Raw genomic sequence first — 27668 nt, forward strand, 5'->3', positions numbered from 1 at the left:
GAAAAAAGGCAACTACAGTTTTCGCCTAGGTGGGTCAGTTCGGGAGTGGCGTCTGCGTGAAGGTGAGGCGAAAGAGGTTCGTTGTCTCCGACAAGGGGCCATATAGGTCCAAACAATGGGCGTCAGCTCAACCGCCGGGATCATCGTTTACCCAGACAGTGCTAAGCCACGCACTGCTGAGCTCGGGACGGTCGGGCCCTTAAGTGCGCGGGTATGTGCTTTCGCAATAAACAGAACTCCTGCTGACGCAGACGCCACTGCGGGTTGTCAATGTTTTATTTGTCCTCTTTTATTTAGCTCTAAATGTTCCCACAACAAGTACTAGCCCAGTGTGAAGGCACTAGGGGTGCAGTGAATTATTTCTCCTGTTAGCAATAAATAATTACTCTATAAAAATCACCCGGCAATGACATCATTAATGTTGCACTCGAATTTTCTGAACACCGGATGTGTTTGTTTCGCTTTGTTACGCCTCTGATGCAATGGTTTGTTGTTTATTTTCCCAAGCGCGATTTATTGCATAACCAAAGCAATAATGTCATCAAGGTGTTTTCGGAACTCTATGTTGTCGCGTGATATTTATGCACCCGATGGTCCTTGTTTCTTCATGGTGATCCGCCCCCGCGATAGGCACATAATGGAAACGGTATTGCATTTCGTATAAATATGAGCCGGCCGTTTGTGGTTATGTTTTACGCGGTTAACTTTCTTGAGCTACTTCACCCACTCTGCGGCCATCTAGGTGTGTAAGCGTTCCTTGATCTCTTCGAGCGAAAAACAAAAAACCTTGAAAATTTTTCTCGGGCTGGGTGGGATCAAACCTACGTCATGGGTGCTTGTGCGTGAAGAAAAAGCACGTGAAAGAGTGTATTACTGTTTTATTTCTCCGTGGATAAAAAATACAGATGTCTACCACTCTTATGTATTTTTCAATGAAAGTGTTTGCGAGTAGCGTTTTGTGCCAATGGGCAAGCAAGCCATGCTTTCTACGTATTCGATGTCGTTCGGAAGCACAGTGACCATACTATCGATGCGGAATCTGTTATATATCGAAAATAATTTTACCGATGGTAATAATAGCGTGTTGTGTTTCCAATTTAGCTCTGTAACAAATTTGAGCAAATCTCACCAGTGAGCATAAAGGTTACTTTTCTGTTATAACTTAAATACTTCTTGAATTATGTCTATGATAAGTCTAGCTTAGTAGTCGCCATGATACGAGACTTGACACCATGCATAGAAAGGAATGTGCACAGTGTGACGACAATCTCATGAAAACGGCTGCGTACGCCTGGTTTCTTCTTCGCTCATTTACTCTATGGAGGCCAGATGCTCCCAGGGACATTTACTTAAGAACGTCTAGATATCATGCGCTATGGGAGCTGGTTAAGGAAAGGTATTGTGAGCGCACAATTGGCGAAATCCCGCATATCGACAAAAGGCGCGCAGCGGACATTGACTGCAAACGTGGAACGTTATACGCAATCGTGTCGCGTATAGAGACACCAAAGAAGGCACTGTATATACCTCTTTCAAATATAGCATGAGCAACCCATTGTTTCCGTATAGAGAGTCATCTTTCCCGCAGTTATTCCGTGCTGCTATGGCAGCATTGTATAGAATAACACGGCATCCTGAAATTGCATCAAAAGGTGGGAACGTCTCCAGCGGGTAAGTGATAACATGGCAGACTTAGGCATAGAAATGACGCAAAAAGCATCGCGAAATACGAAGCTCAGAGACAAACTGAAATGAAACGAAGAAGAGAGAATATGCGTTGTATGACCATTGTTTGAGCATAGATATAAGCGTAGCTGCTGGCGCTAACCATGGCTTTCTGAAGTGCAAGCTATTTCGATATGAAAAATTTCTGCTGTTCGCGTGCTGTGTTCGTCTTGGCCGCTGCAGCCGTTATCCTTTCGACAGTGGAAAGACTATGTCCACAATTCGCCCATGCTGAACCTCTTTTCAAGTCCGGTTTTCGAACTACACGTCCTACTACACGTCGGCCTCCATGTGGAGGATCATCAGGTGGATTTTCAAATCGAGCGGTTCATGGAGGTGCGCAATTTCTCGTGTTGTTTCTCTCTACACATTGCATACATAATCTGATTTGCTCTAGCCAATGTAATGTTACAATGACGAGGCATAAAAGCGTCGTTTTCTTGGATGACATAGGAAGCTAAACCAAACAGTCAATTAACATAATAGCAAGAAGCAATTTCTTAAACTTGACAGAATTTTTCTATGGCCAGTCAATAAAACCAAACTTTCGTAAATAAAACAAGCATAGCGTAAAGTTGGTCACCTTTTAATCGCAAATATTTCTGATATTTGCTGCTGGCCAGAAGTTGCTCGAGAAGGTTGTGCAGGAGTCTTTTGGTACAGTCCGGCAGCATTACAGCACTCAAGCTGAGTTGGTTATTGCGTTCATGCTTGATCCTAACGTCCTTCCTTCGACATATTAGTATGTATTTAGGCCGCATATTCATCCACTGTTAGCCCTAAAATGCTATGTTCGATGGGTCATTGGGAATTTTAGCGTCCGTTATAATTTTTTCGTCTGGCTGGTATTCTGTTTGAGTAAGACTAAATGCGTGAACGTGCACGAACGTTTATACAGACAAGGGCGTGCGGAAAGTCCATTGTGTACGTCTTGTGGCTGTTACGAGACACTTCAGCACCTTATACTTGAGTGTCCCGCTTTCAATGCGCAGCGCATGTCACTAGTGAGAAACTATCATCTCCTTGGCCTACGGTGTGCGACACTCGAGGAATGTTTATACCCCAGTGGCTGCGCATCTAAACGTGATCAGGCCCATCGCGCCCTACTAACCTTTATAGACCTAACTAACTTAGGTTCACGTTTGTAGCATGAACATTCGACATTCAGTTGCAGCGTGACCTTTAGTGACCGGCCCTACTGTGTGTGATCAGTACTGTACCCTAACGCTTCTTCCTTCGAAGATGGGAGGTGGCGGGTTCAAACACCTTGTAGTGTATATTGTGAACCGGTGATTACGTGCAGGTGATTACGTGAAACGGTGCTTACGTGCAGCTTCACTTGGCGTCTCATCGTGGAGAACACAATCAGCCGCATAGCGAACTAGCCATGGACGTGGTTGATAATTGTGGTGGCTGTTCGACGCGGCGTTACTTTAATTCCGGCTGCAGAGTTCTACTTTAGTCTTTAGATTTGTCCTGTTGCAGTGTTCTACTTTGGTCTTTCGATTTGTCCTGTTGCTCTCCTTTCCTTTTTCCTTTTTCCTCCCCTCCTTCCTATCTTCCATTTCTGTGTTGCTGTCGCCTCCCTTCAGAAGAGTAGGCAGGCGTTGTGCCCCTTCCGGTGGCAGTTGCCAGCCTGCTCCTCGCTTTCCCTTTCCTGTTACCTGTGTATATGTGTATATGTGTGCAAAACAAATAATAATAATAATAATAAATGCAGTCAGTTTTCGCTTGAGCGATATAAAACACATTTGTGCGCGAACCATATCGTGTCATTCTTTCATAACGCTTGTCAATATGACAGGAATAAACTAACGACATTTTTTCTCCAATAGATCATTATGTTTTTAACGGTTATGAGTTTAAGAAGCACGGTGGTATTGGCCCAGGAGTTCTTAGGTGATGTGCACATATTCTGGCTCTAAGATATTTTGTAATGAATATCGAAAATTCCATGCGATTATCGAGATTTCTTAAAAACACGGAGCATTAATCAATTTGACCCGGGTTTTGCGAATTTGCGACCTATCGAGACTATCTAGAATTTGCGACCTATGCCCAGACAGATTGTGCTCTGCCTTAACGACTGATTGGCACGCATTTGAGATAAAAAATAATTACGAGCGCTGTCATGCGGTGCCTTTACGCGCAATATAAGCAGTGTGGCAAACAGCTTTCGTTTTACTCGCACCAAAGGGAGGGGCTTAGAGTGTCTTAATCAACTCTGTCTTAATTCACTGTGCATTCATTACCTTCGCCTTAATTAACGCCAAATGTCGAGGGTTCGACTCTCACCAATGGTAGTGGGCTTACTGCCTTAATTCACTCTTTCTTAGTTCACTTTGCCGGCACAAACTTTGCCTAAATAACACCAAACATCTTGGGTTGAACTCCCACCAAAAGTCGTAGGCTCAAGGGCTTTGATTACCTTCAGCTTCACTGTGACTTCATTAACTTTTCCTCAATTAACACTAAATTTCATGTGTTCGACTCCACCAAAGGTTTTGAGTTCTAGTGCCTTAATCAACTCTACCTTAATTCACTGTGTCTTCATTACCTCTGCCTTATTTACCACCAATGGTCGTAGGTTCTAGTGCCCTAATTAGCTATAATCTCAATTCAGTGTGCATTAAAAAGCTTAACCTTAAATACCACCAATTCTCGTGGATTCGACTCCCACCGAAGCTCGTGGGTTCGAACCCACTAAAGCTTGTGGCTTCGAGTGTCTTAACTCTGTCTTAACTGCGCAATAATTACATTCACCATTATAAGCACTAATGTCTTCAGTGGTGTGACTCCCACTGAAGGACGACACTTCGTAGCTTTCTTGTAGCACCGTGCGGTCACGCTGCCAACGCCGAATTTTCCACCTCGTGAGCCGTTTAATGGTTTCGCATTAAAACGGGAAGGGAAAGGGAAATGATTTGAGGAGAGCCTGACTTGTCCGAATGTCTCCCAAAGATTTATCCGAATACCGAAGCGTGGATAAGCGAACCTGTCTCTATTAAACGCAGGGGTCGTAACGTATTGGAGCGATCACTGATTGTCATCGCATCGGATACCCTTGCCTGTCTATGCAACTGCTGCGTGGCGCACGGTTGGAATGGCTGGCTTACTTCCGGCCAACGGGATATTCTGCGCCTGTGATTCAAATTCGCCACCGGAATATACACTCCAAATTATCGCTTAGTCTTTAATTATATGTATTATTTCAACAACTTTATGAATATCATGACCATTCGCGGTAAAGATCATTTACGATTTTTTGTAGTCTATTTAAATATTCAGGGCAGTTCACGTTCTTGCGATGTTTGTTTTCTATTCAGCCCAATCTGATTTTAATCACAGATGTTCTAATAATTTAAAGTGCTTATATTGCAGGCCCTACAACGAGAAGAATATCGCAAGGGTCGTTCAAGCTTTGAGAGGCTGCTTTATCACCATTGTGAAAATTTTGAAGACGTGCTCTCCTGTGCGATGCCACGCAAAGTGGAAGCAGACGAATAAATAAATGAAGTTACCGATTCTCTTTTGACCACTTTATTGCAAATAATAAACATGTTATAATGCCTACATTGCACCTACCTTTCAATTTCGTTGTTTGATTTCAATGCGGCTTCTCCAAGAAACAAGACGAAAAGACGAAAGCACACTGTCACACATTACGTGGCTTTTGAAAGAGACAGTGAAGCAGGTTTCATGGTCTTGCGCAAACGTACTCATTGCTTTATGATAGTACTTTGTAATAATTTTGAACAAAGTAAATAGCCCTGTGTACCTGCCGTGATGTTTCAGTGACCGTGGCAGTGCTGTGCTGAGCATTGGGGTTATGTGCTTGATGCGCGCGTCGCGTATGTTGTATTTCGATGGCGGCGCAACGATAAAACGCTTGTTTGCCGTGGATTCATTGCACGCTAAAGAAATCTCACGTGGTCAAAAGTATTTCCGAGTCTCCCGCCACGGTGTGCCTCATACTTAGGTTGCGGTTTGTCTGGACAGAAAAGGTCTAGAATGTTTAAGATTTTGTCTGTAGTCTCGCGAAAATGAAATGCATAATAAGATGGTGGATGACGAAGTTGCCAAAGAGGTCGAAGAAGCCACAATTAAGTTTGAGCAAATATTTTGACAATACGGTTTGCTGTCATGGCGACAAGCGCAATCCCCCCCCCCTCCCCACACTTCTTCCGTATACCTGTCCCTTGGTGGGGAATAAAAATAGCCATTTCAGTAGACGTGACGTCATTGGAATGCTGAGAAGTTGATATCCTTCGTAAACTGTTATTCGCGACATTCAGTTCATAATATTATTGCCGGAGCCTTTTTAGCACCTACACTTACTGGTTGGTCCAAAGATGCTGTTCCCTATGCAATTGGTGTCTTCTAAAAACACCGGAAAATGTTTCACGAGGCAATGGGTCCTCCACGTTTCAATGGTAGCTGAATGCTCGCTTGTAGGCCCATTTGTCAGTGTGCTGTACAATGTATCATGTTTCGAGTGATATTGAGAGTATTTCGTCGGGTATGGGATCGCGCGTTAATGGTGTTTTCTGCTTAGTTATGATGGTAGGCCTACTGCCTTAAAAAACCTTTAGTCCTGGATTGCAACTCTGGACACGATGAATTTTCTTTCAACTGCGAAGCTTTCTTTCATAGAAATTTATGCATTTTGTACACTCGATTCAACGGCAATTTTCTCTTTCATGAACAATATATATATATATATATATATATATATATATATATATATATATATATATATATATATATATATATATATATATATATATATATATATATATATATATATATATATATATATATATATATATATCAAAACGTTTATTTAAAAGAAAAAAAAAACATGAACAAGCCTCCAACATGTGGGTGTCTGCAGAACACATCTGTTCTAAAACGTATGCGAGAAATTTTTATTGGGGACAAGTGCTACGTACAAAGACTAAGTGATCCCAGTTTCTCAATCATGATTTTACTAAATAGAGAATATTCCGCCAAACGCTTGATTGCGTGAACTTACATGCACAACCAGAACTACTGTTCATCACTGAATTAGGGCATCTTTGAGTATGTTATCCTGACTGCAAGCATTATTTAAAATTACGTGCTTCGTATCTTCATGCACAGTAAATGAAACGAAGTCCTTGAATTGCGATGGACCCCACGAGGCCAATTCCAAAGACTGCCCTAAACCAAAAAAGGAGAAAAAAAATGCTGAAGCAAATGAGCTAAACAAGTACGCCCCAGAAGGAGGCGGCTGCGTCAGTGCAACACCGGAGGAGACGAACGCGTCGTCGGCGAGGACAAGCTGCAGTTCCAAACGAGGACTCCCGGGCTCCAGTTCCGTAGGTGGAGCAGAAGGTAGTTGAATCGGCATCGATAGATCTCCCCAAACCATTGCTTCAAGCCAGCCGCGCAAGTCCGGAATCGAATGTGTGGCCACACTTGCCGCTGCGCACACGGACATACATAGTACGTGTGAATTACATAGTCAAGCTGCTCATGCAGCTTTTTGCCAGAAAATCTTCCAGTTGAACCTGGAAAATAAACTTACTTACTTACTTACTTACTTACTTACTTACTTACCTTACACTGTCAGCGCGAGCAAGGACAGTGCACTCAGATATCACCATCAGTCGTCAAAGTCATCAGCCATCAAAGCCATGCTGCGACAAATAATCGACGCCCTGGAGCTGCTACTGTCCGGTTTAAATGCGCCAGTGGCGCTAACAGCGGCAAGAATTATGGACGCTATAGACAGCCTCCTAGCTACACTGCAGTAGCTTCCACCTCCAGTGCTCTTGAAGATGACTGTGCTGTGGTGTGAAGTGTACACGTACGCATTGCACAGAAACAGTATGTTGTGCGGTCCTCATTATATTCACCATACCACCACCCTCCTTCCTCTTCACATCACATCTCTGTTATTGTCCAAAACTCCTTCCTCAGCGTGAAGTAGCAGTCTAGATGTACTCAGGCCGACGTGTCAACATTTCTGCCATTAAATATTATCTCTTTTTCACACATGCTTTAATAATTACTGTAGAGTGAATAGCCTTATTACAATCCGTCTGCAGTTAAAATGGCCTGCCATATTAGTCTTCAGGGCGCAGGCGAACTCTAAAGGGCAACGGCAGATTCTAGAAGCCTCATTGAAGATTTCAAAGTAACCGCACGGTGTCTGGAGAACAGCACCTTCTTTATCAAAAAAAAACAACAACACTTGAAACTCCTTTCGTCCCGGTTTTCTTCCTTTCAGCTGGCACCGAATGAATGCACTAGCTTAAGAAGCGCCAGGTGTGTCAAGTAGGAAATCAAGAAAATTTACTTGTAAGAAACGAAAAAATCAATGGCTTTGTTTTATTTCATATTTTCTGAGCTTTCTCTAAGAGAAAAAAAAAGATTTCCACGCAGCCTGTACGTTGCCTCAAAAATCGGATTGGTCGTTTCTGAACACCCTCTACAACGCAACAAAATGCCCTTGGCCCTCAAGTGAATATCAAGAATTTTTCATAAATATTCTTAGTTAACTAACGAATTAGGTGGAATATAAAAAAAATGCTCTGAAGAGTGCCACATGATGGCAAACCATATGTCTTTGGTTTCCTTCAGCTGCGGTTAACCACTTTTTAAAATTACTCTGTTCAAGTTACGTGAAACACCCTGTATAAATTGAATTCAACATCGACTTGCAATTTTGTGAAATATCAATTCGCATAATTTTTAAGTGAACCAGATATTCTTTTTGGGGTGCAAATAAGTTCGCATGAATGAATGGTTTCCGGTTCTCATATGGAAATATAGAAAAGCGGCATGCTTAGTGCTTCAGCAACATATGTCCCTACATGCTTAAATATTGTCCCAAGTGATAGGGAGATAATACTTTTTTTCTTAAGCCTGTAAGCTTTCTGCAGTATGTATATTTTTCTATATTCTTGCAGCCTGCATATTTAACAGTATTTCTTTATTTAATTCGTATGCCTGCATGTAATTTGTTTGGTGTTTTGTTTTGCTGAAAACCGCACTTCGTATTCTAAGATTTATTTAAGTTTAAAATATCGGCAGTTCGTCAAATAGCAAAGGCACCTATGTGTTTGTTGCGGGTGACTGTCCCGTGTGAACGCTTTCGAGTTAGAGTGGTTTCACCGTGTTTCTTCTTCCTCCTCCGCTCTCTCCCTCCCCTTCTCATCTTCCTATGTCCCCTTCCCTTTCCCCAGCGTAGATAAGACAACCAGATGCTGTTCAATTCAACACCCCTGCCTTCTTGGTATATTTTCTCCTTGTCCTCCCATGCTGCAAATATTTGTTAAAGCTGCTTCAGCTATACCATTTGCTTTGCGTGATTATCTTGTAACCCTCCGTGGTTGTTCAGTTGCTATGGTGTTGGGCTGCTGAGCACGAGGTCGCGGGATCGACTCCCTGCCACGGCGGCCGCATTTCGATGGGGGCGAAATGCGAAAACAACCGTGTACTTAGATTTAGGTGAGCGTTAAAGAACCCCAGGTGGTCCAAATTTTCGGAGTCCCCCACTACGGCGTGCCTCATAATCAGAAAGTGGTTTTGGCACGTAAAACCCCATAATTAAAAAAATTATCTTGTAATTCTATAATGTTAGTCTTCTTCTATAATGTTCTTTAATGTTATTCTATAATGTTATTTTACAAGCGATTCGATCGGGATATCTGCTATAAAACATGATGATAAGCAGCGCGAAGACTTCCAGGAACAGTAAACAAAGAACCAAAGACCACAAGCGCTAGCACAAACGCCACACGTGCTTGTGGTGCTTGGTTCTTTCTTTAGTGTTCCCGGAGGCCCTCACGCTGCCTACCATCATGGTGGTATTTTAGTTTGCACAATTTTTTTATTCGCTCAGGCAATCACCATCATGTAGAAGACAGACGTGCATTTATTACTTGCATTTTGAAACTTGTTGCATGACACCAAAAGTAAAATGTGCAGCGCATGAATAAGAAACATTCCTTCCTCTGTACCCTGTTCGATTCGGCGCTTAAAGGGCTGGATAAATGGAGAAGGGACACTGTGAAGGCAGCGTATCGCTGCCTAGCGCATTCAAGTTCTCCTCAGGTTACATTTGAGCCCACATCAGACGAATGGTTAGTGCAAACTGACGCAACGTGTTTATATGCTTTAGGCTTCCGGAGTACAGGGGCAGCCGCTGGGTAGTGTGCGACGAGATTTCTTTAAAAGAATGTCAGTGCGAACTTCCTTCGACGAAGTGATGAAGAGGATGAAGTTACAAGGGCCTCGCAAGAACTGATCCGGGGATAAGCGACAGGAGAAGATGGAATAACCATCGATTTATACAGAGATGGAGATGTCATGCTTGAAAAGCTTGTGGCCCTTTATACGCAACGCCTCATGACTTCAAGCGTACAAGAGGACTACAAGAATGCCAACATTATATTAATCCACAAGAAAGGAGATGTTAAAGAATTGAAGGACTATAGGCTCATTAGCTTGCTTTCAATATTGTGTACAATATTCATCAAGGTCATTTCCAATAAAATCAGGGCAACACGACTTCATTCAACCAAGAGGAAATGTTGGCTTCAAGAAGGGATATTCTACGATGGATCATATCCGTGTCTTGAATCAGGCGATTGAGAAATCTGCGGAGTTCAATCAATCTCTTCGTATGGCATTCACAGATTATGAATTTATATTTGATCCAGTAGAGATACCAGCAGTCATAGAAGCACTGCTTAATCAAGGGGTTCAGGAAAGATCGTGAATATCGCGGGAAATATCTACGAAAATTCTACATCTACCTTGGTTCTCCACAAGAAAATTACAAAATTAACTGTCAATAAAGGAGTCATGAAAGGTAGCACAATCTCCCAAATGCTAGTCAGTGCAGGTTCGAAAGAAGTATTGAAGCTATTAAACCTGGAAGGCTTAGGAGTGGGAATCAACAGCGAATATCTCAACAAACTTCGGTTTGCAGATCATTGTCCTGTTCAACAACACAGGGGACAAATTACGAGAAAGAATCGATGATCTTAACAGAGAAAGTGTAACAGTGGGGTTACGGGTTAGTATACAAAAGAGAAAGATGATGATCAATAGCCTGGCAACGAAGCAAGAGTTCTGGATCGCTAGCCAGCCTCTAGAGCATGTGAAGGAGAACGTTCGTTAATGTCTGTTACTCACAGGGGACCTTGATCATGAGAAGGAAATTTACAGAAGAATGAAAATGGGTTGGAGTGCATAAGGAACGTATTGCCAGACACTGACTGCGAGCTTAACACTGTCATTGGAAAGAAAGGCGCACAATCACTGCATTATATCACTGCTAACATACTGGGAAGAAACTTTGAGGTTGACAAAGGAGCTCGAGAACAAGTTAAGCACCGCGCAAAGAGCGATGGAACAAAAAATGTTAGGCGTAAAGTTAAGATACAGGAAGAAGGCAGTGCGGATGAGAGAGTAAATGGGACAGCCTATATCCTAATTGGCATGAAGAGAAACAAATGGAGCTGGGCAGGCCATGTAACGCGTAGGATGAATAACCAGTAGATTTACAATATGCCTGCCAAAGTCAGGGAAGTGCAGCCGAGAACGGCAGAAAACTAGGTGGGGTGATGAAATTAGGAAATTCACAGGCGCAAGTTCAAATCAGTTGGCGCAGAAGAAGGGTTTTGGGATATCGCAGGGAGAGGCCTTCGTCCTACAGTCGACATAAGAATAGGCTGCTGCTGCTGCTGCTGATGATGATGATGATGAAGTAGTGGTGCAAGCCAAGTCCCAGTCCGTTGTAACGTCTTAGACTAATAATAAGGTAAAATGCATGTCAATGTCACCATGGGAATAATTTGAGGCTACGTCGTAAGTCGTAATCGTACTGGTTGCCGTTTACAGTTTGGCTATCCAAGCACTCTCACGCCGTCGATTGGAGACCGTCTTATTATGTAAATGGTATTAAAATATAAGGGCATGTATTTTATTCGTACGGTGGTCCTGGTTACGACTGCCGTATTCACAGGTAGATGTGCTCATTACTACTATAACTACTGTGGCATGTACATACGTTTTGGCACGAAAGCACCAAAGCACCGCTTACCTAATCGACAACATCAAACAGACACAAAGCATGGTGTACTTTTACCCTTGCAAAGATCATTTGCCTTTTACTCACCTAAAGGCAGCACTAGAAGATAGATGCGCCATTGCTCGCTATCTACATTGTGGGATTAAATTTCTTTTTCAATTGATGAAAGGCGGTTTTATTATTAACAAAAGCGGCTACGTACTACTGCCTAGGAAATGAAGTGAGAGGGCGAATCATACGCGAGTGCTTCAGATTTATTTCGCTTGAAGAAATCTGTTTCGGCGTTTTTTTTTCTTGATGCAGTTGATGCATGGAACGGGCTTCCGAAAGATGTGGTCAACACAAATGATGTTTCTGAATTCGTGGGTTTAGCTCATGTGCATTTACGTCATTAATTCTGATGATTAGCTTGAGCTTCAGCTATGGTTACTGTTGTGCCAGTTGTTACATATATGCACATATATGTATATAAGTGCTTGAGTATGTGTAAACTTTTGCATGGAGAATGTTCTCGCTCCCTGTAATGACCCACGAGAGAGGGTTAGCAGTATTTCTAAATATATACATAAACAAAATAAATATACCTGTATATATGTGCTCTGGATACTTGAAATAAAGAACACTCTGCAGAAGGAAAATTGCTTGGGCCCAAGCGACCACCCGTCCCTTTCAAACACTCTAGAAGCTATTCTCACTGGCAGCCTTTTCTCTTTAAATCGTTTTCGCGCGCACTGAAGAAATCAAAAATTCTAAAGTGCATTTACCCTTGATATAGTAACGCAGGTCTCCAAGTGAGAAAGACTCGCATTGTTCTCATTTTTCCGCCAGACATCCATTCAGCACTACACGCGAAAAATGGGTTCCAAGTGGGAAAACACGTGCGGAATAAAGACATTTTTTGTTATTCACACGCTACACAGGAATATATAGACCACGCTGATGCGCGGTGGAGCATTTCTGCCTTGTAAGCTATGAACAGCGTTCCATGTTTTAAAGTTTTTCTTATTTTGCGCTTATTTTGTCTCCTGTTAATGCTTCAAAATAGAAGCAGCACATCTGTTTCTGCGGGAAACCCTAGCACGGGTTACAGGGCTATGTCAGGAAGATCAAGCATGCCAGTGAGACGCCCTCCGCCACCTCCTACTCCTCGACCACCGACGCAGAGACCTAGATGTCCTTTCGGGCGTTAAAGTATGTATTCATTGCATTATTCCTTAATTAGCAAAAGGGGACTGGAGACACATTTTTAAATCAAATTGTTGCAAAAATATAAGGGTCTACATTTTGTTCTTATTGCGTTCCTTATTTCGTCTGCTGTAGTCACAGGTCGATGTACTGATTGCTGCTATAGCTATGGTGGCATGTACATCCATTTGTGAACAAAAGCACCAAAGCAGCGCTTACTTAGCGGAAAACGTCAACTAGACACAATGCATGGCGGCCTTTCACCCTTGCAAAAATAATTCGACCTTTACCCGCCTGAAGGCACCTGTAACATTTTCACTTGCACTCAAGAACTATAGAATCCCAAAGTGCTTTTAGCCTTCGATATCCTAATATAGGTCTCCAAGTGTGAGAGTAACATTGTTCTAATGTTCCCGCAAGCGATCCAACTCAGCAGTGCTTGTGAAAGTCGGGTTCCAAGTGAAAGTACATATTTGCGCCTTGAACGCTATGGACAAAGTCCCATGTTTTAAGGTTCTTGTTATTTTGTAGATATTTTGTGTTCTGTTAATGCTGCAACAAAGAAGCAGCACATCTGTTTCTGCGGGAAACCCTGGTACGGCTTCCAGGAGTATGTTAGGAAGACCAAGCATGCCCGTGAGACCCCCTCCACCACCTCCTACTCCTAGACCATCGACGCAAAGACCTAGATGTCCTTTCGGGCGTTAAGGTGTGTATTGGTTGCATTATTCCTGAACTAATTCTCGTTTGGTGAAGACACTCATGACAGTGTGAACCTGTACGAGCGTAGAAATAGCATTATTACGCTCACGGTGCATCTTGAAGCGAATAACTTCATTTGACTCTTTCGCTGTGCTTGTTGTGGTCGCTGGTGTTCGGCCGGTGGTCGGACCTACACAGCCAATGCAAAGGCGCTGACACAAAGGGGCCCATGCTTCTTCTAACAAAAGTTGCGGGGCACGTTCGGCACCGAAGGCCAGCTGTTATAGCTGTTTCAGATTCACGCGCTTTCGCGGGAGAGCTTTGGGGCGTCGCAAAGTCTAGATGGTGTGGTTGAGCGATAACGAAGAGCTGCCCCCATATTCTCCCACGACCTCTCCTCATGCGAAGGTTGCTGAAGTAGACTCAGGCAGCGGGAGAAAAACATGGCAGTCGCATTTCAGGCCGACATTCCTACCGCTAGAGACAGCACACAAACGACCCATCGGCTTATATGTAAAGCCCCTTTCACTGTTAGTACTACTTCCTAGTTTACTATGTACTAGTTAACGGTTCATTTGTGTACGTAATTACGTAATGAAACAAATACCGGCCGCCTCAATTTCTTCACTGAACACATACACGCCTTCAAAGGTATCATAATTTTACTAAATTTATTAGCTTGATAAAATATCCTTTTTGATTTTTCTATTGCCAATCAATGCTGTTGATTTCCGCATGGTTATCTTTCTCGCGTTCTTAGAATGCGCAAGAATATATGGTATAAAGCAATGATGCTTATAAAGGTGCTCAATATGCTGGCGCATTAGGGTACATAGCTCCCCACCACAAGATCACTTAAAATGGGGAACTTGCTCTATGGTAAAACCCGTCTCGCAACGGTAATCTGCGTGCTTGAATTACTGGCCCCTGAAAAATAGCAGCATTGTCAAATACCTACTTAAATAATAAAATAAATTACTTATACATTTGTGGATTTACAGGGTACAAATATGGGCCTGCAGCCCAAGCCAACGGATGGTTTGTGGGGCAGTGCCCGACAGCAAGGGACAAGTCAGAACATACACCAAGGTCGGTTCACATCACCAAAATAACTGAACTAAGCAGGAAGAAAAGAAAAAAAATCAAGCATACAAATTAAAGATAATATACTTTACGTCTTTCCGACTGCCTAAAGAGAACACACTAATTGGTAGGTCATTCAGGACACTTGGAACATAAAAAAGCACGAACACGTTCTCCATATCTAGTTCGCACTCTGGGCAAAATGAAATGATCTCTTGGGCGAAATCTTCGAGCGAGGGATGCATGGGAGGCAATATTCATTATTCCACAGGTACGTGAGAATAACACTTCCTTCAAATAACAACTTGAATGAAGGAATATGGTAGAAAAGAAACAGACTAGAATTGTTGGGAATTGGAACACCATACATCACGGCATGAATCGTAGATTTCAGTAAGCAATCAACCTTATTGCGCCAAAACACTCAACAAAAGTAAACAAGAATAAGTTCCATAGCGGAGCACACTGTATCCTAATGCATGGGCTATCATTTTCCTTATATAAATTGGGCATAATGCTTTGATAGAGTAAAGCAAACACGCTATTTTGCGCAGCCGTTCACAAACGTTAACTAAATGGTTGTTCCAAGACATGCTGGAATCAAAATGAACGCCCAGATATTTGACACCTGAAAGGTATGGAATAGGAGAGCAGGAGCAATTATTATACTAAGGAGAATGAAGAAACAAAGGAAGGATGGCAGGAATACGTTTCAGGGGATTGCGGAAAAATATGAGTTTATAGCCGGGTACAACTTCATAACAAACTAGCATTTGCTACCCATAGGCGGATGCACACGAGCATCCATCAATGGGCGCGTACTTTGGACTGACGTCATGAGCCGCACGGCTGGTGACCCCGCCAAAGGAGAAGATGGCCGCCCGCGCTTCGAAGTGGGCCAAGCCGCGCCAGCTTTGTGCGTCAGCCCGTAGTCAGAGTGGATTCTCGAACTGTTTGTGATGCTCTATCATGCTGTAAATATTACTGCGAGCTTACTATGCACCATTTTTACAGCGTGTGTTTATTCTGAGCCGTGATCCGACGAAAAAACATTGCGGCGATCATCGCTGACGCTGCGCTACGCTTTGCCTCTCAAGATCTCTCGGGGACACACCACTACAAACAAACATTCTGCGCGTTCGTTACATGTTGTTTTGTTTAGCTCCAAAGGGGCCTTACGACAAGGAAAGTTTGCTAAAGTCCGGTGCCTACTGTTAGCGGTGGGTGTGTTCTTGTGTACTTCTTCGCTGCATGCGTTTTTGGTAGGACGGGGTGAAGTGATGGAGCAAAACCATTCTCAGGAGAAATGAGAAGAGCGTGCGCGTGAAGCAAACCTACCAGTGTCTCAAAAGAAATAATTTGTGGAAACATCCTCCAACGCAAAGATTTGTTGCTGCCAGCTTAGCGTGAACGATCGTTGTCAGCAGTGGCATAGCCGATAGTCTAGCGGTGGTGTTGGAGCGTTGCGTAGCACTGTCAATTGATTGCTGTACATCGGTGCTTACTGCACGCGCAAGCTGTAAAATGCGTGCTGTGACACAATCACGCATAAGGTTTGCTGCCAGCGCTCGATATGCATTCCCGCTACACAGCTCCACGCTGCTTTTCGATTCTCGTGATATGTTGATATTAAACATTCCTAAGACAATGTCAAGATAACGGTGAAAGAAAAGAAAAACATACGAGCAGGTCGGCACAGCACCTTGTGAACCCGCTCCTAATACCTCAACCCGCGTCTGTTTGTAAAACTGTGTGTGTGCATGTTTTCTTCCATTTGTCTATTTTTTTTATTTCCCCCATTTCCTTATATTTCAAATTTCGGTAGTTTTCACGTTTCTGTGTGAATATGTGCCTGCTTCTATGCGTGTTTGCGATTACTCTTATTTCTGTCCTTTTATTTCATATTATCATTTGTTGGTGCAAGTTTTCTTTCAGAAAATTCTTTGACATTTTCATTAACGTATCTCATTCAAGCCTTTCTCACTGGTCTACCTTGTCTTCCCAATTTTCCTACTTGATGTGTTTTCTGTCCTTGCTCCTTGTGTTGTTGCCGCAGTGTGATTAACCAAGTAGCACAAAACAAATTTTCATTTGCTGTGAAAATATCAAGGTTCACAGACACATGTTCTTATAGGCGTCACGTGGGTTGCAGAGTAACTTTGCCTCTTGCCCTTGTTCCTTTTTATGCATCAGTGCATGTGGCAGCTCGCCAGAAGTGCACATGAAAGGGTGCCATATTCTGAAACAGCACCTTGCTATGTTGTATTTTTTACGCTTCCAGTCTTAGTAAACAGGCGGTTTCACTGCCCATCAGTGCATTTCTTGCAAGTCATGTATTTCTTGCATTTTTGTATTCACTGCTACGATCTCAGACTTCAGGCATGGCAACTCTTCTATTTTGGAGGTAATTAAGGAAATAGACTCGATTTGCTCGCGAATGGAATCCAGCAGTGATAGCTTTCAGCAATAACTGTGGACTGACTTGAACTACCCTGGGACGCATCTACTGATCTGCATGTTTTGCATCGCCACTTTTCTCTCCTCTTCGCGCCCATGGCCGAAAGAGTGGCTTCAGCCACATTGAGCACTCCTGTCAGAGGTGATATCTCCACACCGAGCACTCCATATATCGGTCCTCATAAGAAAAACCATCTCCACACTGAGTGGGCATCAAACGATGCATGTATGCAATGTATGATTGGAATATACTGCCAGATGAAATCGCATCCGAGGCCAAACATGGTGCTTTCTTGAATAAACTTACGTGCTGGCTGCATAAAACTATGAATCAGACGACATGCATTTGTTCTTATGGGTACAGCCGATGCCGAACGTGTTCAGCGTTCAGCAGACGAACATATTCAATTACCAACTCGCCCAGCTTGCCGTGTTAAGACATGTATTTGTCATTTTCTATGTACTGAGAAAAAGTCATTTTTTAGTGCACTCATATTTTTTTGCCTGGCTATATTTTTATACATTATGAGTGAATCTGTTCCCCGTGAATTTTTACTTCTTTTTTGATTGCTGTGCTATGTATAATGTTTAAGGATTGCTTTTTTCAAGCCATATATAGTACCTGTAAAAGGCCTTAGGGTACATGAATAAAGAGATCCTGAGAGAATCGCTCAAGTTCCGCTTTGCTCTATTTTCAAAGGATTCGGACGTATTTTCTTGAATACTTAGAAGAAGCTTTAACAGCGTAAAAATAATTTCAGAATACTTTCAATTACAACACCTATCTAATCTCCCGCCGTCCTTTGCTGTGGCATTGGTAAATACAAAGAGTTTTGTCGGAAAACGCACTTTTTAGGCCAGAGAGAGAAAGAGAGCACTTTATTTGCACCCGTAAGAGAGTATGGCTGATCGGGGGGAGACGCAGTTCCCGCTTTCACCGTCTACTTCCCCCGTAGACGCGGACTGGAATCAGTTGGCTTCCTGCAGCGGCCTGGGCTTCACCGATGACTTGTTTTTGGGCTACGGAGGGAGGATTCCCAGTGCCGCTGAATGTTGTTTGCATAGTTGCTAACAGTAGCAGAATGCGGATACCTTAATTCTTCCACGTGCATTTCGTTCTTTCTTTTGCAGATCCGAGAAATGTTCGCATCGGACCGTAATCAGTGGGAACATTATATGTAAGCTTTTTAAATTTGAAACTGTGTCTTCCGCATATTCTAAAACGTGTAAATAAATTCAATAATTTACTAGGGTTTATCGCCAGTAATGTACTCAAAAAAGGTACTGCAAGATATAACCCCGAATGGAAGCGGTGCACGGCTAACAAGTTTCAAGTTTTTTGGATTTGATTGTGAAATGACGAAGAAAACATTGGAAACCGAGAATACACCATTCTGACATCAAGAAATAAATTTTACGTGCTATTGATTTAATTGTAGTATGTGAAATACATTTAGGAATGACGGTGTGGAAGCTGTAGCAGATAAACCTACCAGGAATTTGAAAAACAAATTATAACAGTTCGGAGGTTTCTCGCCATGCAGACCCTCTGGCATAACGTCACCTAACGTCTGATGTAAAAAAAAAAGCTATTTCATATGCCGTATTAGCCGTAGCATTGCTTCACTCCCAGGTTTTTTTTTTTTTCTGGAGCACAATCCGGGAGGCGGTACACTTCCTTCACCGTCTATTGGACTTCGGAGCGCTGTTACAGTTTCTTTCAAAACTATTAGAGCAAGCTCTGGCACTTGTGTCTATAACAGCTGCAAGCATAACGGTTTACCCACCATGAAAATTATGGTTAGTACATGAATTTCTCTAAACATTTTCCCGTCTTCCTTCAAATGTTTTCGTGGACTTCGTAAAACTGATCATCATGAACAACTAGTGCTGTGGAAATAGTACGCCAATTTAGAATGAATATACATATGCGCAGGATCTTATTGCCATCTGAGGTTAGAAGTATAAAGTTAGCTCAAAGGGTGGCCGAAATGGCAGAATAAGCGCTACAAATAAAGTCACAAGACTGCTCGAAGAAGCAAGAACGAATTTAAGACAAATGTGTGCGCTAGCTATCATTCCCGTGGCAGCTTAACGTTCCCAGGGCCAGTGTTCCCCCCTGGAATTTTATTTGAAGAATAAATTATACAGGAGTGATTCTTGCGGCGCCAGGAGGCGATACATGTACCGATACAGTCCAGTATTGCCCTTACTCTATTGGACATTACCTTGGTGAATATTTTATATAACACTGGAAGTAAGCTAATGGACCTATAATTTCTCAATTTTTTAACGTTTCCCTTTTTGTGGATAAGTATAATATAGAAATTCTTCCAGTCCTCTGGGACCCTTGAAGTCGATATACAGTTTGCATAAAGGGCCTCCAGTTTTTCAAGCATTATGTGTCCTACATCTCCGATTAAATTGACTGGTATTGCATCTTCTCCTGCCGCTTTTCCCAGTTTCATGTCTTGCAAGGCCCTTCTAACTTCATTGCTAATTATAGAAGGAGCCTCTGTAACCTGTTCATTACTACTTCGAATTGAGCTATTTGTGGCAGATTTGGGTACTGTAAAGGTCAGTATAGAATTCTTCCGCTGCTTTTACTTTATCTTCGAGATTACTGATGATACTACCCTGCTTATCTTTCAGTGCATACATCTTGGTTTGTCTTATGCCAAGTTCCCTTGCCACTGATTTTATGCGGCGTCCATTTTTTTTACTGCTTCCTCAGTGTTTCTCACGTTATAATTTCGAATATCCCTGATTTTCTCCCTGTTGACTAGCTTTGACAGCCGCGAATTTTATCTCTTGAGTTTGACACTTTCATCGTTTGTCCTTTCTATATTAGGTCGTTTGCTACTTGGGAAAGCTTACCTACTGGTTGCCTTGGTGCCTTACCTCCCACTTTGACTGCTGCTTCTGAAGCCAGCGTAGTTACAGTTACATTCATTGCCTCACTGTCTTCTTCATCTGTATGTTCTAAGGCCTCATATTTGTTTGCTATTGCTAACCTGAATTCGTCTGCTGTTACCCTTACTGCGTCTAGATTGGCCTGTTTCTTCCTGACCAATTTTACTAGTGCTATTTTCAAATAGAAGTGAGTCCTAGACTGCACTAGCATATGATCACAGAACTTTACTCTACCGATCACTTCAACATCCTGCTCTATGCTGGGATGAGCACAAAGTATGAAATCTATCTCATTTGCTCTTTCACCACTAGAGCTTTTCCAGGTCCACTTTTTATTCGAACGCTTCCTGGAAAAGGCGTTCATTACTCAGAGCCTATTCCTTTCCTCGAATTCTACCAACTTGTATCTCTCGTCGAGTGTTCTTAGAATCCATGCCGTGGTTGCCAATTGCTTGTTCACCAGCCTGCTTTGAGCGTTGAGGTCGTGGTTTGAGGGCGTGCGTTGTAATTTAACACACTTTATTGCACAACAAAAGCTCATTTTTGATGCATGGCTAACTTTGGTGGCTGAGGCACGCGTCCGTCTCTAAAATGTGCAGGTTTTATTGTGATGCGCCATTCCACCTTCTTAGCTCATTAATGCTTCCGTGCACCGATCCCCAGATCCTTGGGGATCTGCATAATTTGTTTTGTTTTATGGCGACAGCAATTATGTGAACCCTTCAGACGCATTTCGGCCGTCACCGTCACCATGAGGTTCCATATAAAGTCGAAGGGTGATAAAATGCGTGCGCCGTATCCTGTAGTGCGAGTGAAAACGGGCGTGGGTGAGCCGGTGATCGCGGCTCAATTTCACACTCTCCTCACACCCCCTCCAGTGGCTTGCGCGGGATTACTATTACTTTATAATTGCTTTTGTAGAGTAATATTGTAATATAGGAATAATATTAATAATATTATTTTCACATAGGAATATCGAGTAATTGTTATCATATTATAACTGCGATTACTATTACTCTCAATAATTTTCTTTGGCCCTTTCACCATTTTCATTTCGGTCGGTTATGGCCAGCGGTGGTCGGACAATACAAAGTAGCCTGTATGAAGGGCACGCGCCATCTTGCAGCTGAGTTGCGAGGCTTGGTTCGTCGAGCTATCTTTCTGTTCTCCCATTTACTTCTACACTCCCCGCGTGACGGCTACCAGAGGGAGCTGATGCGGCGGAAGAGGAGCTTCGCAATTGCCTCCGACGCCGGCGCTCGGGCTGCTGAAGGCACCCAGGCTATCCCAAGTGGACTTGTATGCAGAGTCCAGTTGACTACTACTGTAGATGTCTTTGTTAACGGCTCAGTTGTATTGGTAATTATGCAATGAAACAAACGGCACTTAATAATTTACACTGCAACCCTTTCAGGCTTGTGATCATCGACCGAGAAGACCAGTAGCTAGAATGTGGTGTGGACGTGGGTATATACTGTGGTTCATGAGCGCGCACTGGGCACATAGGATGAAAGCCGAAGTTTGAAAATCTGGGCGGACGGTGGGTTTTATCTAGAACAGAAAGGATAGAGAAAGTACAGGTGCCTGGGAGAAGGTGCTCACTTCATGTGCCGCTTTCAGCTCTCGACAAACAATGCTTGTTGCAACACGACAGTGCTGTCGTGTTGAGAAAACGCGATAAACCGTGGGATCATGATTATATTGCGCGTAGTGTTACACTGACAATTTTAAGTGAAAGACAGGACGTGGACGTAAGTAGCGTACGTGGCTCTACGTACGCCCGCGTCCTGTCCTTCACTTAAAATCGTCAGTGCAACACTACGCGCAATACAATCATGAACGTTCACTAAGTAGCCCACTTCATTGCTTTACCAAACCGTGGGAGACGTGGCTGCCTACAGGTGGCGGCATACTTTGAGAATGAAGTCTATGCTGGGGATGTTATTTAAGAGCATAAAATTAATCAAAAGATTCCATTATCAATGCTATTGACGACGTGTACAAGATTATAGTCACAAATGTGTTCGTCAGCCTAGCAACAAAGAAGTAATACATCGAGAATGCAAGAGATGTAAACATAGGTGTGGTGTCTGGCTCAGACCAGACGCATGACACGGGACCACGCAAGCGCAGTATGCAACTCTCTTTATTCGTCACAGTAAAGCAACTTATATAGGAAATCCTATTGAATGATGATGACGATATGTACACTGAAAGAAATGAAACTGAAACAAGAAAGAAGGATACAACAATAGGCGTGGTCGATGTCTGCACGCGGGTGGCAAGCGCCTTTATAGCAGCGAGCTGGCGGCTAAACAAATTGCAATACCGGTCGCAGAGCTTCTCTTTGAAACTTCGTGGTTGTAAGAGGAAGAGAGACGTGCTCCCAGCTCGTCTAGCCCGGCCTCAAGGCGCCGCGGATCAATCACGCGACCTCCAACATTATGCTGGAAGGCACAGGGCGAGAATCACGCCACCAGCCTTCTCAACTCGTGCCAGCACCCACGGCAGATTGCGTGAGCACCCACACACCGCGTACGGGGAATCCTTCTAGTACTTCGACTTTCCCAGGGACAGCAGAGCGACACCGGCGGCGACGGAGCAAACGCGACTCGAACGTCCGTATAAACGCTACTGCCACAAGTACACCATTGTATTGGCAGCACAAAGCAGGGACAGCTCAGCGCTGGAGGGAAGAAAGTTCAAAAAGGGTACGCTTTTTTTCTATGTTGATTATTAACCTGCGCTGAACAGCCCATAAGTAAGATGAACATAATTTTAATATGCAGCAGGAAACTCACAATACAGCGGTGGAGAGAATAAAAGTTACCATTTCATTTCAATTTCTTTATCCATTGTCTGAGATGCATAAAGCTAAGCGCAGAAGCTGCGACTTACGTACGTTTCGGCCCAAGGACTATGGCAAAGGTTTTGAAATTAAGCATGCTGGTCGTTTTTACTTCACTTGGCCTTATTTTCAGGCTGCGGCAAAATATCCCCACCTGTGCTCTAGCAGGAAACCCAGCAATTAGTCCCAAGAATCCTACAAGCAGAGATACATACCCTAATACAATACAACGACCTACCTACTATACTACACGACGAACCACAACTACGAGACGCCCAGGTAGGTGCCTTCTGTTGAACTGCTTCCACGAAATCTACTTGAAAACACGCTGCTGCTGTTATTCATCTAACACCCGCCGTGGTGGCGTAGTGGCTATGGCGTTGCCCTACTAAGTCCGAGGGCGTGGTGCCTAATCACGGCACGTGTTGGGCTGCTGAGCACGAGGTCGCGGGATCGAATCCCGGCTAGGGCGGCCGCATTTCGATGGGGCGAAATGCGAAAACACCCGTATGCTTAGATTTAGGTGCACGTTAAAGAACACCTGGCTGTAGAAATTTCCGTAGTCCTCCACTATGGCGTGCCTTATACCCGGAAAGGAGTTTTGGCACATAAAACCCCACTATTTTTTTTTAATCGCTGCACCGGGAGACGCATTTCGATGCGAGTGAAATGCAAAAACGTCCGTGTACCATGCATTGGGTGCATGTTGAAGAACCCCAGGTGGTCAGAATTATCCCCGAGTCCCTGAATACGACGTGCCTCATAATGTAAGCGCCGTTTCGCCACGTAAAATGTAATATTCTGAAATTTTGCTACTTATTTAACAAGATGCCTTGCGTACCCTTTTCATGGCTATCGCGTCGGCACTGTCATGTTTGATCCCGTGTCCACTGCTCGCCTCAGCTGCATCCGTGCTGACAGCTGTGCACAACGTCAGCAAGCGTCTGTAGATATCGTTGACGGGAACTGCCGAAACTTTGGCCACAACTTCAAAGGCCGTACAAACACTTCCGCAACTCATTACGCCTTGTCCAAATGGTATCAGCAGCATTGTGCCACAATCCCCCGTATGTTTTGCACGCATAATTTTCTTGTACCAACGCTAAGTAGCTTTTGAGGCAATTGGCGTGTGCGCAGTGCTGGCTATTATCGAAGATACATGTATCGTGGATAGTATTTTTGATAGGCGTTGGATATCTTGTATGTGCATCCTGATACGTCTGGCAAGACGTGTATCAGTATCTGCATTTCCAATACATAAATGAATGTATCGCGTATTTAAAAATGCGAAATACGCAACATCACCGTGGGAAACTATAAACGTTGGTCAAACAAAGTTTCTCTATTCTCACTGCTGCCATGAAGCAACCTGAATAAAACTAAAGGCAGCCACATTCTTTTATCTTTCCACTGCAGCCCTCCAGCGAGGGCAGGCGATAAGGTCTGCGCGTCCCTATTGGGACCGAGCTTATCTACAAAGATTCGACAGCTACCTTGGTTCTCCACAACAAAAATAGAAAGTTACCTGCGAGACACAATCTCTGCAATGCTTATTCACTGCAAGCTTGGAAGAAGTATTCAGGCTATTAAACTGGGAAGGCTTAGGAATTAGACTAAACGACGAATATCTCAGCAATCCTTCGGTATTAAGATAACGTTACCTTGTTCAACAACAATGGGGACGAATTACAACAAATAATTCAGGACCTTAACAAAGAAAGTGCAAGAGTGGGGCTGGACATCATTATGCAGCAGACCAATATATTGATAAATAGCCTGGCAGGGGAAAAAGCGTTCAGGATTGCCAGTAAGCCTCTAGAGTATGTAAAGGAGTACGTTTATCTAGGTCGATTACTTACAGGGGACCGTGATCATGAGAAGAATATTTACAGAAGAATAAAGATGGGTTGAATTGCATACGGCAGGAATTGGGGGATCGGGACTTAGAGCGTACCACTATCATTGAAAAGAAAGGAGTACGATCAGTGCATTCTACTGGTGCTAACATATGGGGCGGAAACTTGGAGGTCGACAAAGAGGCTCGAGAAGAAGTTAAGGACCGCGGAAAGAGCCATGAAACTAAATATATTAGGTGTAACGTTAAGAGACAGAAAGAGAGTGGTGTGTAGCAATGAGCAAACGGGGTTAGCCAATATTGTAATTGACATACAGAGAAAAAATGGAGTTGGGGAGGCCATGCAATTCGTTGGACGGATAACCAGTGGACAAATATAGTTGCCGAAGGGGTGCCAAGAGAAGATGAAGGCAGTCGAAGGCGGCTGAAAATATGGTGGGCTGATGAAATAAGAAAATTTGGAGGCGCTATAGTTGGAATCGGTTGGCACTGTACAATGGCAGGGAGAGGCCTTCATGCTGCAATGATGATAAATATGCTGCTGCTGCTGACGACAATAATTGGTAGAGCACAGTCACATGGTGGCGCTCCCCAGTGGTGTTTCTTTAAAACTCTACAACGGTATTTACGCCATCGTGCAGAAACTTCTAATCGACGTTCTTGTAATTAGATGGCGACCCGCTAGCTGGTCGGCAAGCAGAGCAACCACTCCCATCAATTACAAAAGCTACAATCAAAAACCACTCACGGCGTAGCGTATACATGGCTTTCATGTTAAGAAGCTAAATCAAGCTCAATAAATTGTTTCGGAATAAAAATATTTTTTTCACAGCGGAAAGTTCACTTATGGAAACGTTTCCTCCCGCCTTCCCCCTGTTTTCCCTGGTTCCTTAAGTCGGCCACTTAAGCATCCGTGTGTTTCCAAATAGAAGTTAATTCCGGCTCGGCCTGATTTTGTTTCAATGTGCGAGTTGTCAAGCACAGTGCTGTGTACACAGCGTACAGCGCTCCTTATTCTTTCCTCGATCGAGTCAAGGTGCTAAACATCTTCGTTCACGCCAATGCCCAACGAACCCATGTAGTGCCAGAAAAACGAATGAAGGCCAATGAACTCGAGAGGCTGTCCATTTAAGGGTCGCGGGATCGAATCCCGGCCACGGCGGCCGCATTTCGATGGGGGCGAAATGCGAAAACACCCGTGTGCTTAGATTTAGGTGCACGTTAAAGAACCCCAGGTGGTCAAAATTTCCGGAGTCCTCCACTACGGCGTGCCTCATAATCAGAAAGTGGTTTTGGCACGTAAAACCCCAAATATTATTATCCATTTAAGGCGTAAAGATATCGTGAAAAAGCGCACTGAGAGAAAACGTTTTTTTCCCCACATTCAGTTCTAGCTTCAACATTCACTTCCCCAATCGTGCAATGTTTTACAGCGCCTGTGTTTGTTTGGAAGACTTATCTAAGAATACTTGAAAACTAGAATTCGATTATGCGAAACTAATTATGCGAGACACTATAGTTTATTAGTTAGCTCGCTTGAACAAAGAATGAAGGAATCAAATACAAACCAGTTACAAGGTTGACGATGCCTTACACCCAACACATTTGTGTTCATATATTCTATGATTTATTTACTGTGCCAATAATAAATTATATCGCTGCTCAAAAAAGCGTTAAACGGTGTTTCGTATTTGTTCTCGCAATAAAAGCTTCAGATGCAAGGTAATGCAAAGCAGCATATTACTGAGGACCCCCAAATAGCTGAATAATTTCGTGTGCAAAGAAAACGTATCCAACGAAGATAGGGTAAACACGGGGAAGGCGGGATATGGAAATTCAAGGCGACGAGCAAATCGATAACAATGTAAACCAAAAGAAAACGTTTCGATATGCGGACTTGCCTTTATTTATTCATATGTCGCTTTGAAAATGAAAGGTGCACTTGTAGAAGCATTGGCTCACGCTTTTACCTTGTTCTCGTTTTGCTCATATCCAACGAATGAGCCTTATGCACGTGTACTTCTCTTGAACAATTTAACCAGCTGCATTGTAATTTCGATCACTACATGCGACTGCGGCTGCTATTACAAAGAATTCGTTGAGCAACTGAAGGCAGCCTAGAGCGGCTTTTTTTTTTCTGCGAGCCTTCCACCCTTTATTCAGTTATGCTACCTGCTCAACGCAGTGGCAAGGCTGCCTAGAAAGTATCTGTCTACCACAAATATATGTCTCCGCTTAACTTGTGTATTCTGACTTTTGCCGATGACGGCTGATTTTTTGTCATGTAACTAGAGTTTGATGGCTGAATGTTTTTTTACAGCATTTGGCAAGTGGGGATAACTTCATGGAGGACGTCTACTCTGCTGCATGAATGAAAAAACAAACAAACAAACAAAAACAAATGACACGTTTCTGCAAATATCTGCTCCGCAACACCAATAAAAGATTTCTCTTTGAATGCTGAAAAATCGTGTTCCAGGCTACACATTTCTTGTGTCCAGCGCGTTAAGCTTTCAGTGCAGGTCAATCTAATTTAAGGCTTGGCCCGGCAAAGCGTGAGATGTAAGGTTCGCTAGCGCTGAGAATTGGGTGAGTTGGCATTGCATTCTAAAAGTGGTACAGCGCAACATGGAGAGGAAGAAACAAGCCGAGCCGGCCAGAAAAAGGAACAGAGTGCTGAATTCCACCTGGCTTTATAGGCAGATTGCACGGTATATATAGCCGGAAGAAAGCATATAGCAATGTCGTCACAACACTTCCCAAAACGTGACACCGAGAGAATACTGCCCCATCACGAGCCACAGAACGCGCAA

General features: G+C 43.3%; 1 protein-coding gene and 2 long non-coding RNA genes across 10 annotated transcripts in view; 2 read left to right on the forward strand and 1 right to left on the reverse strand.

Moving 5' to 3' along the window:
• The first annotated feature begins 1815 nt into the window (after positions 1 to 1815).
• LOC135912987 (uncharacterized) lies at positions 1816 to 5303 on the forward strand. Its single transcript, XR_010567863.1, has 2 exons — positions 1816 to 2061; positions 5107 to 5303. It is a non-coding gene; the product is annotated as an uncharacterized lncRNA (long non-coding RNA).
• Positions 5304 to 6754: 1451 nt separating this feature from the next.
• Positions 6755 to 27668, reverse strand: part of LOC135912986 (uncharacterized) — a 126951-nt gene continuing 106037 nt past the window's right edge. Inside the window, exon 3 of the long non-coding RNA XR_010567862.1 lies at positions 6755 to 7191. This is a non-coding gene — a long non-coding RNA (uncharacterized lncRNA). The remainder of the gene's footprint in view (positions 7192 to 27668) is intronic.
• LOC135912985 (uncharacterized) lies at positions 12792 to 27312 on the forward strand. Of its 8 annotated transcripts, none has more exons than XM_070523004.1 (6): positions 12792 to 13003; positions 14701 to 14788; positions 18371 to 18417; positions 22724 to 22863; positions 23169 to 23279; positions 27176 to 27312. In XM_070523004.1, the coding sequence occupies exons 1-6, from the start codon at positions 12984 to 12986 to the stop codon at positions 27193 to 27195; spliced, it is 426 nt and encodes a 141-aa protein (XP_070379105.1). In that variant the 5' UTR covers positions 12792 to 12983; the 3' UTR covers positions 27196 to 27312. The 8 variants fall into 8 exon arrangements, 3 of the variants coding, with proteins under 3 accessions (XP_070379105.1, XP_070379106.1, XP_070379107.1); XM_070523005.1 differs by lacking the exon at positions 12792 to 13003 and adding an exon at positions 13671 to 13706; XR_010567860.2 differs by lacking the exon at positions 14701 to 14788.

The sequence above is a fragment of the Dermacentor albipictus genome, chromosome 8 (assembly GCF_038994185.2).
Source record: "Dermacentor albipictus isolate Rhodes 1998 colony chromosome 8, USDA_Dalb.pri_finalv2, whole genome shotgun sequence".
Classification (NCBI taxonomy): Eukaryota; Metazoa; Arthropoda; class Arachnida; order Ixodida; family Ixodidae; genus Dermacentor; species Dermacentor albipictus.

Coding starts and splice junctions, on each gene's coding strand:
- LOC135912985 (XM_070523004.1), top strand. CDS start 12,984: ATGTCCTTTCGGGCGTTAAA. Junction 13,004..14,700: donor ATGTCCTTTCGGGCGTTAAA/GTATGTATTCAT, acceptor GTGGATTTACAG/GGTACAAATATGGGCCTGCA. Junction 18,418..22,723: donor AATCAGTGGGAACATTATAT/GTAAGCTTTTTA, acceptor CGACTTTCCCAG/GGACAGCAGAGCGACACCGG.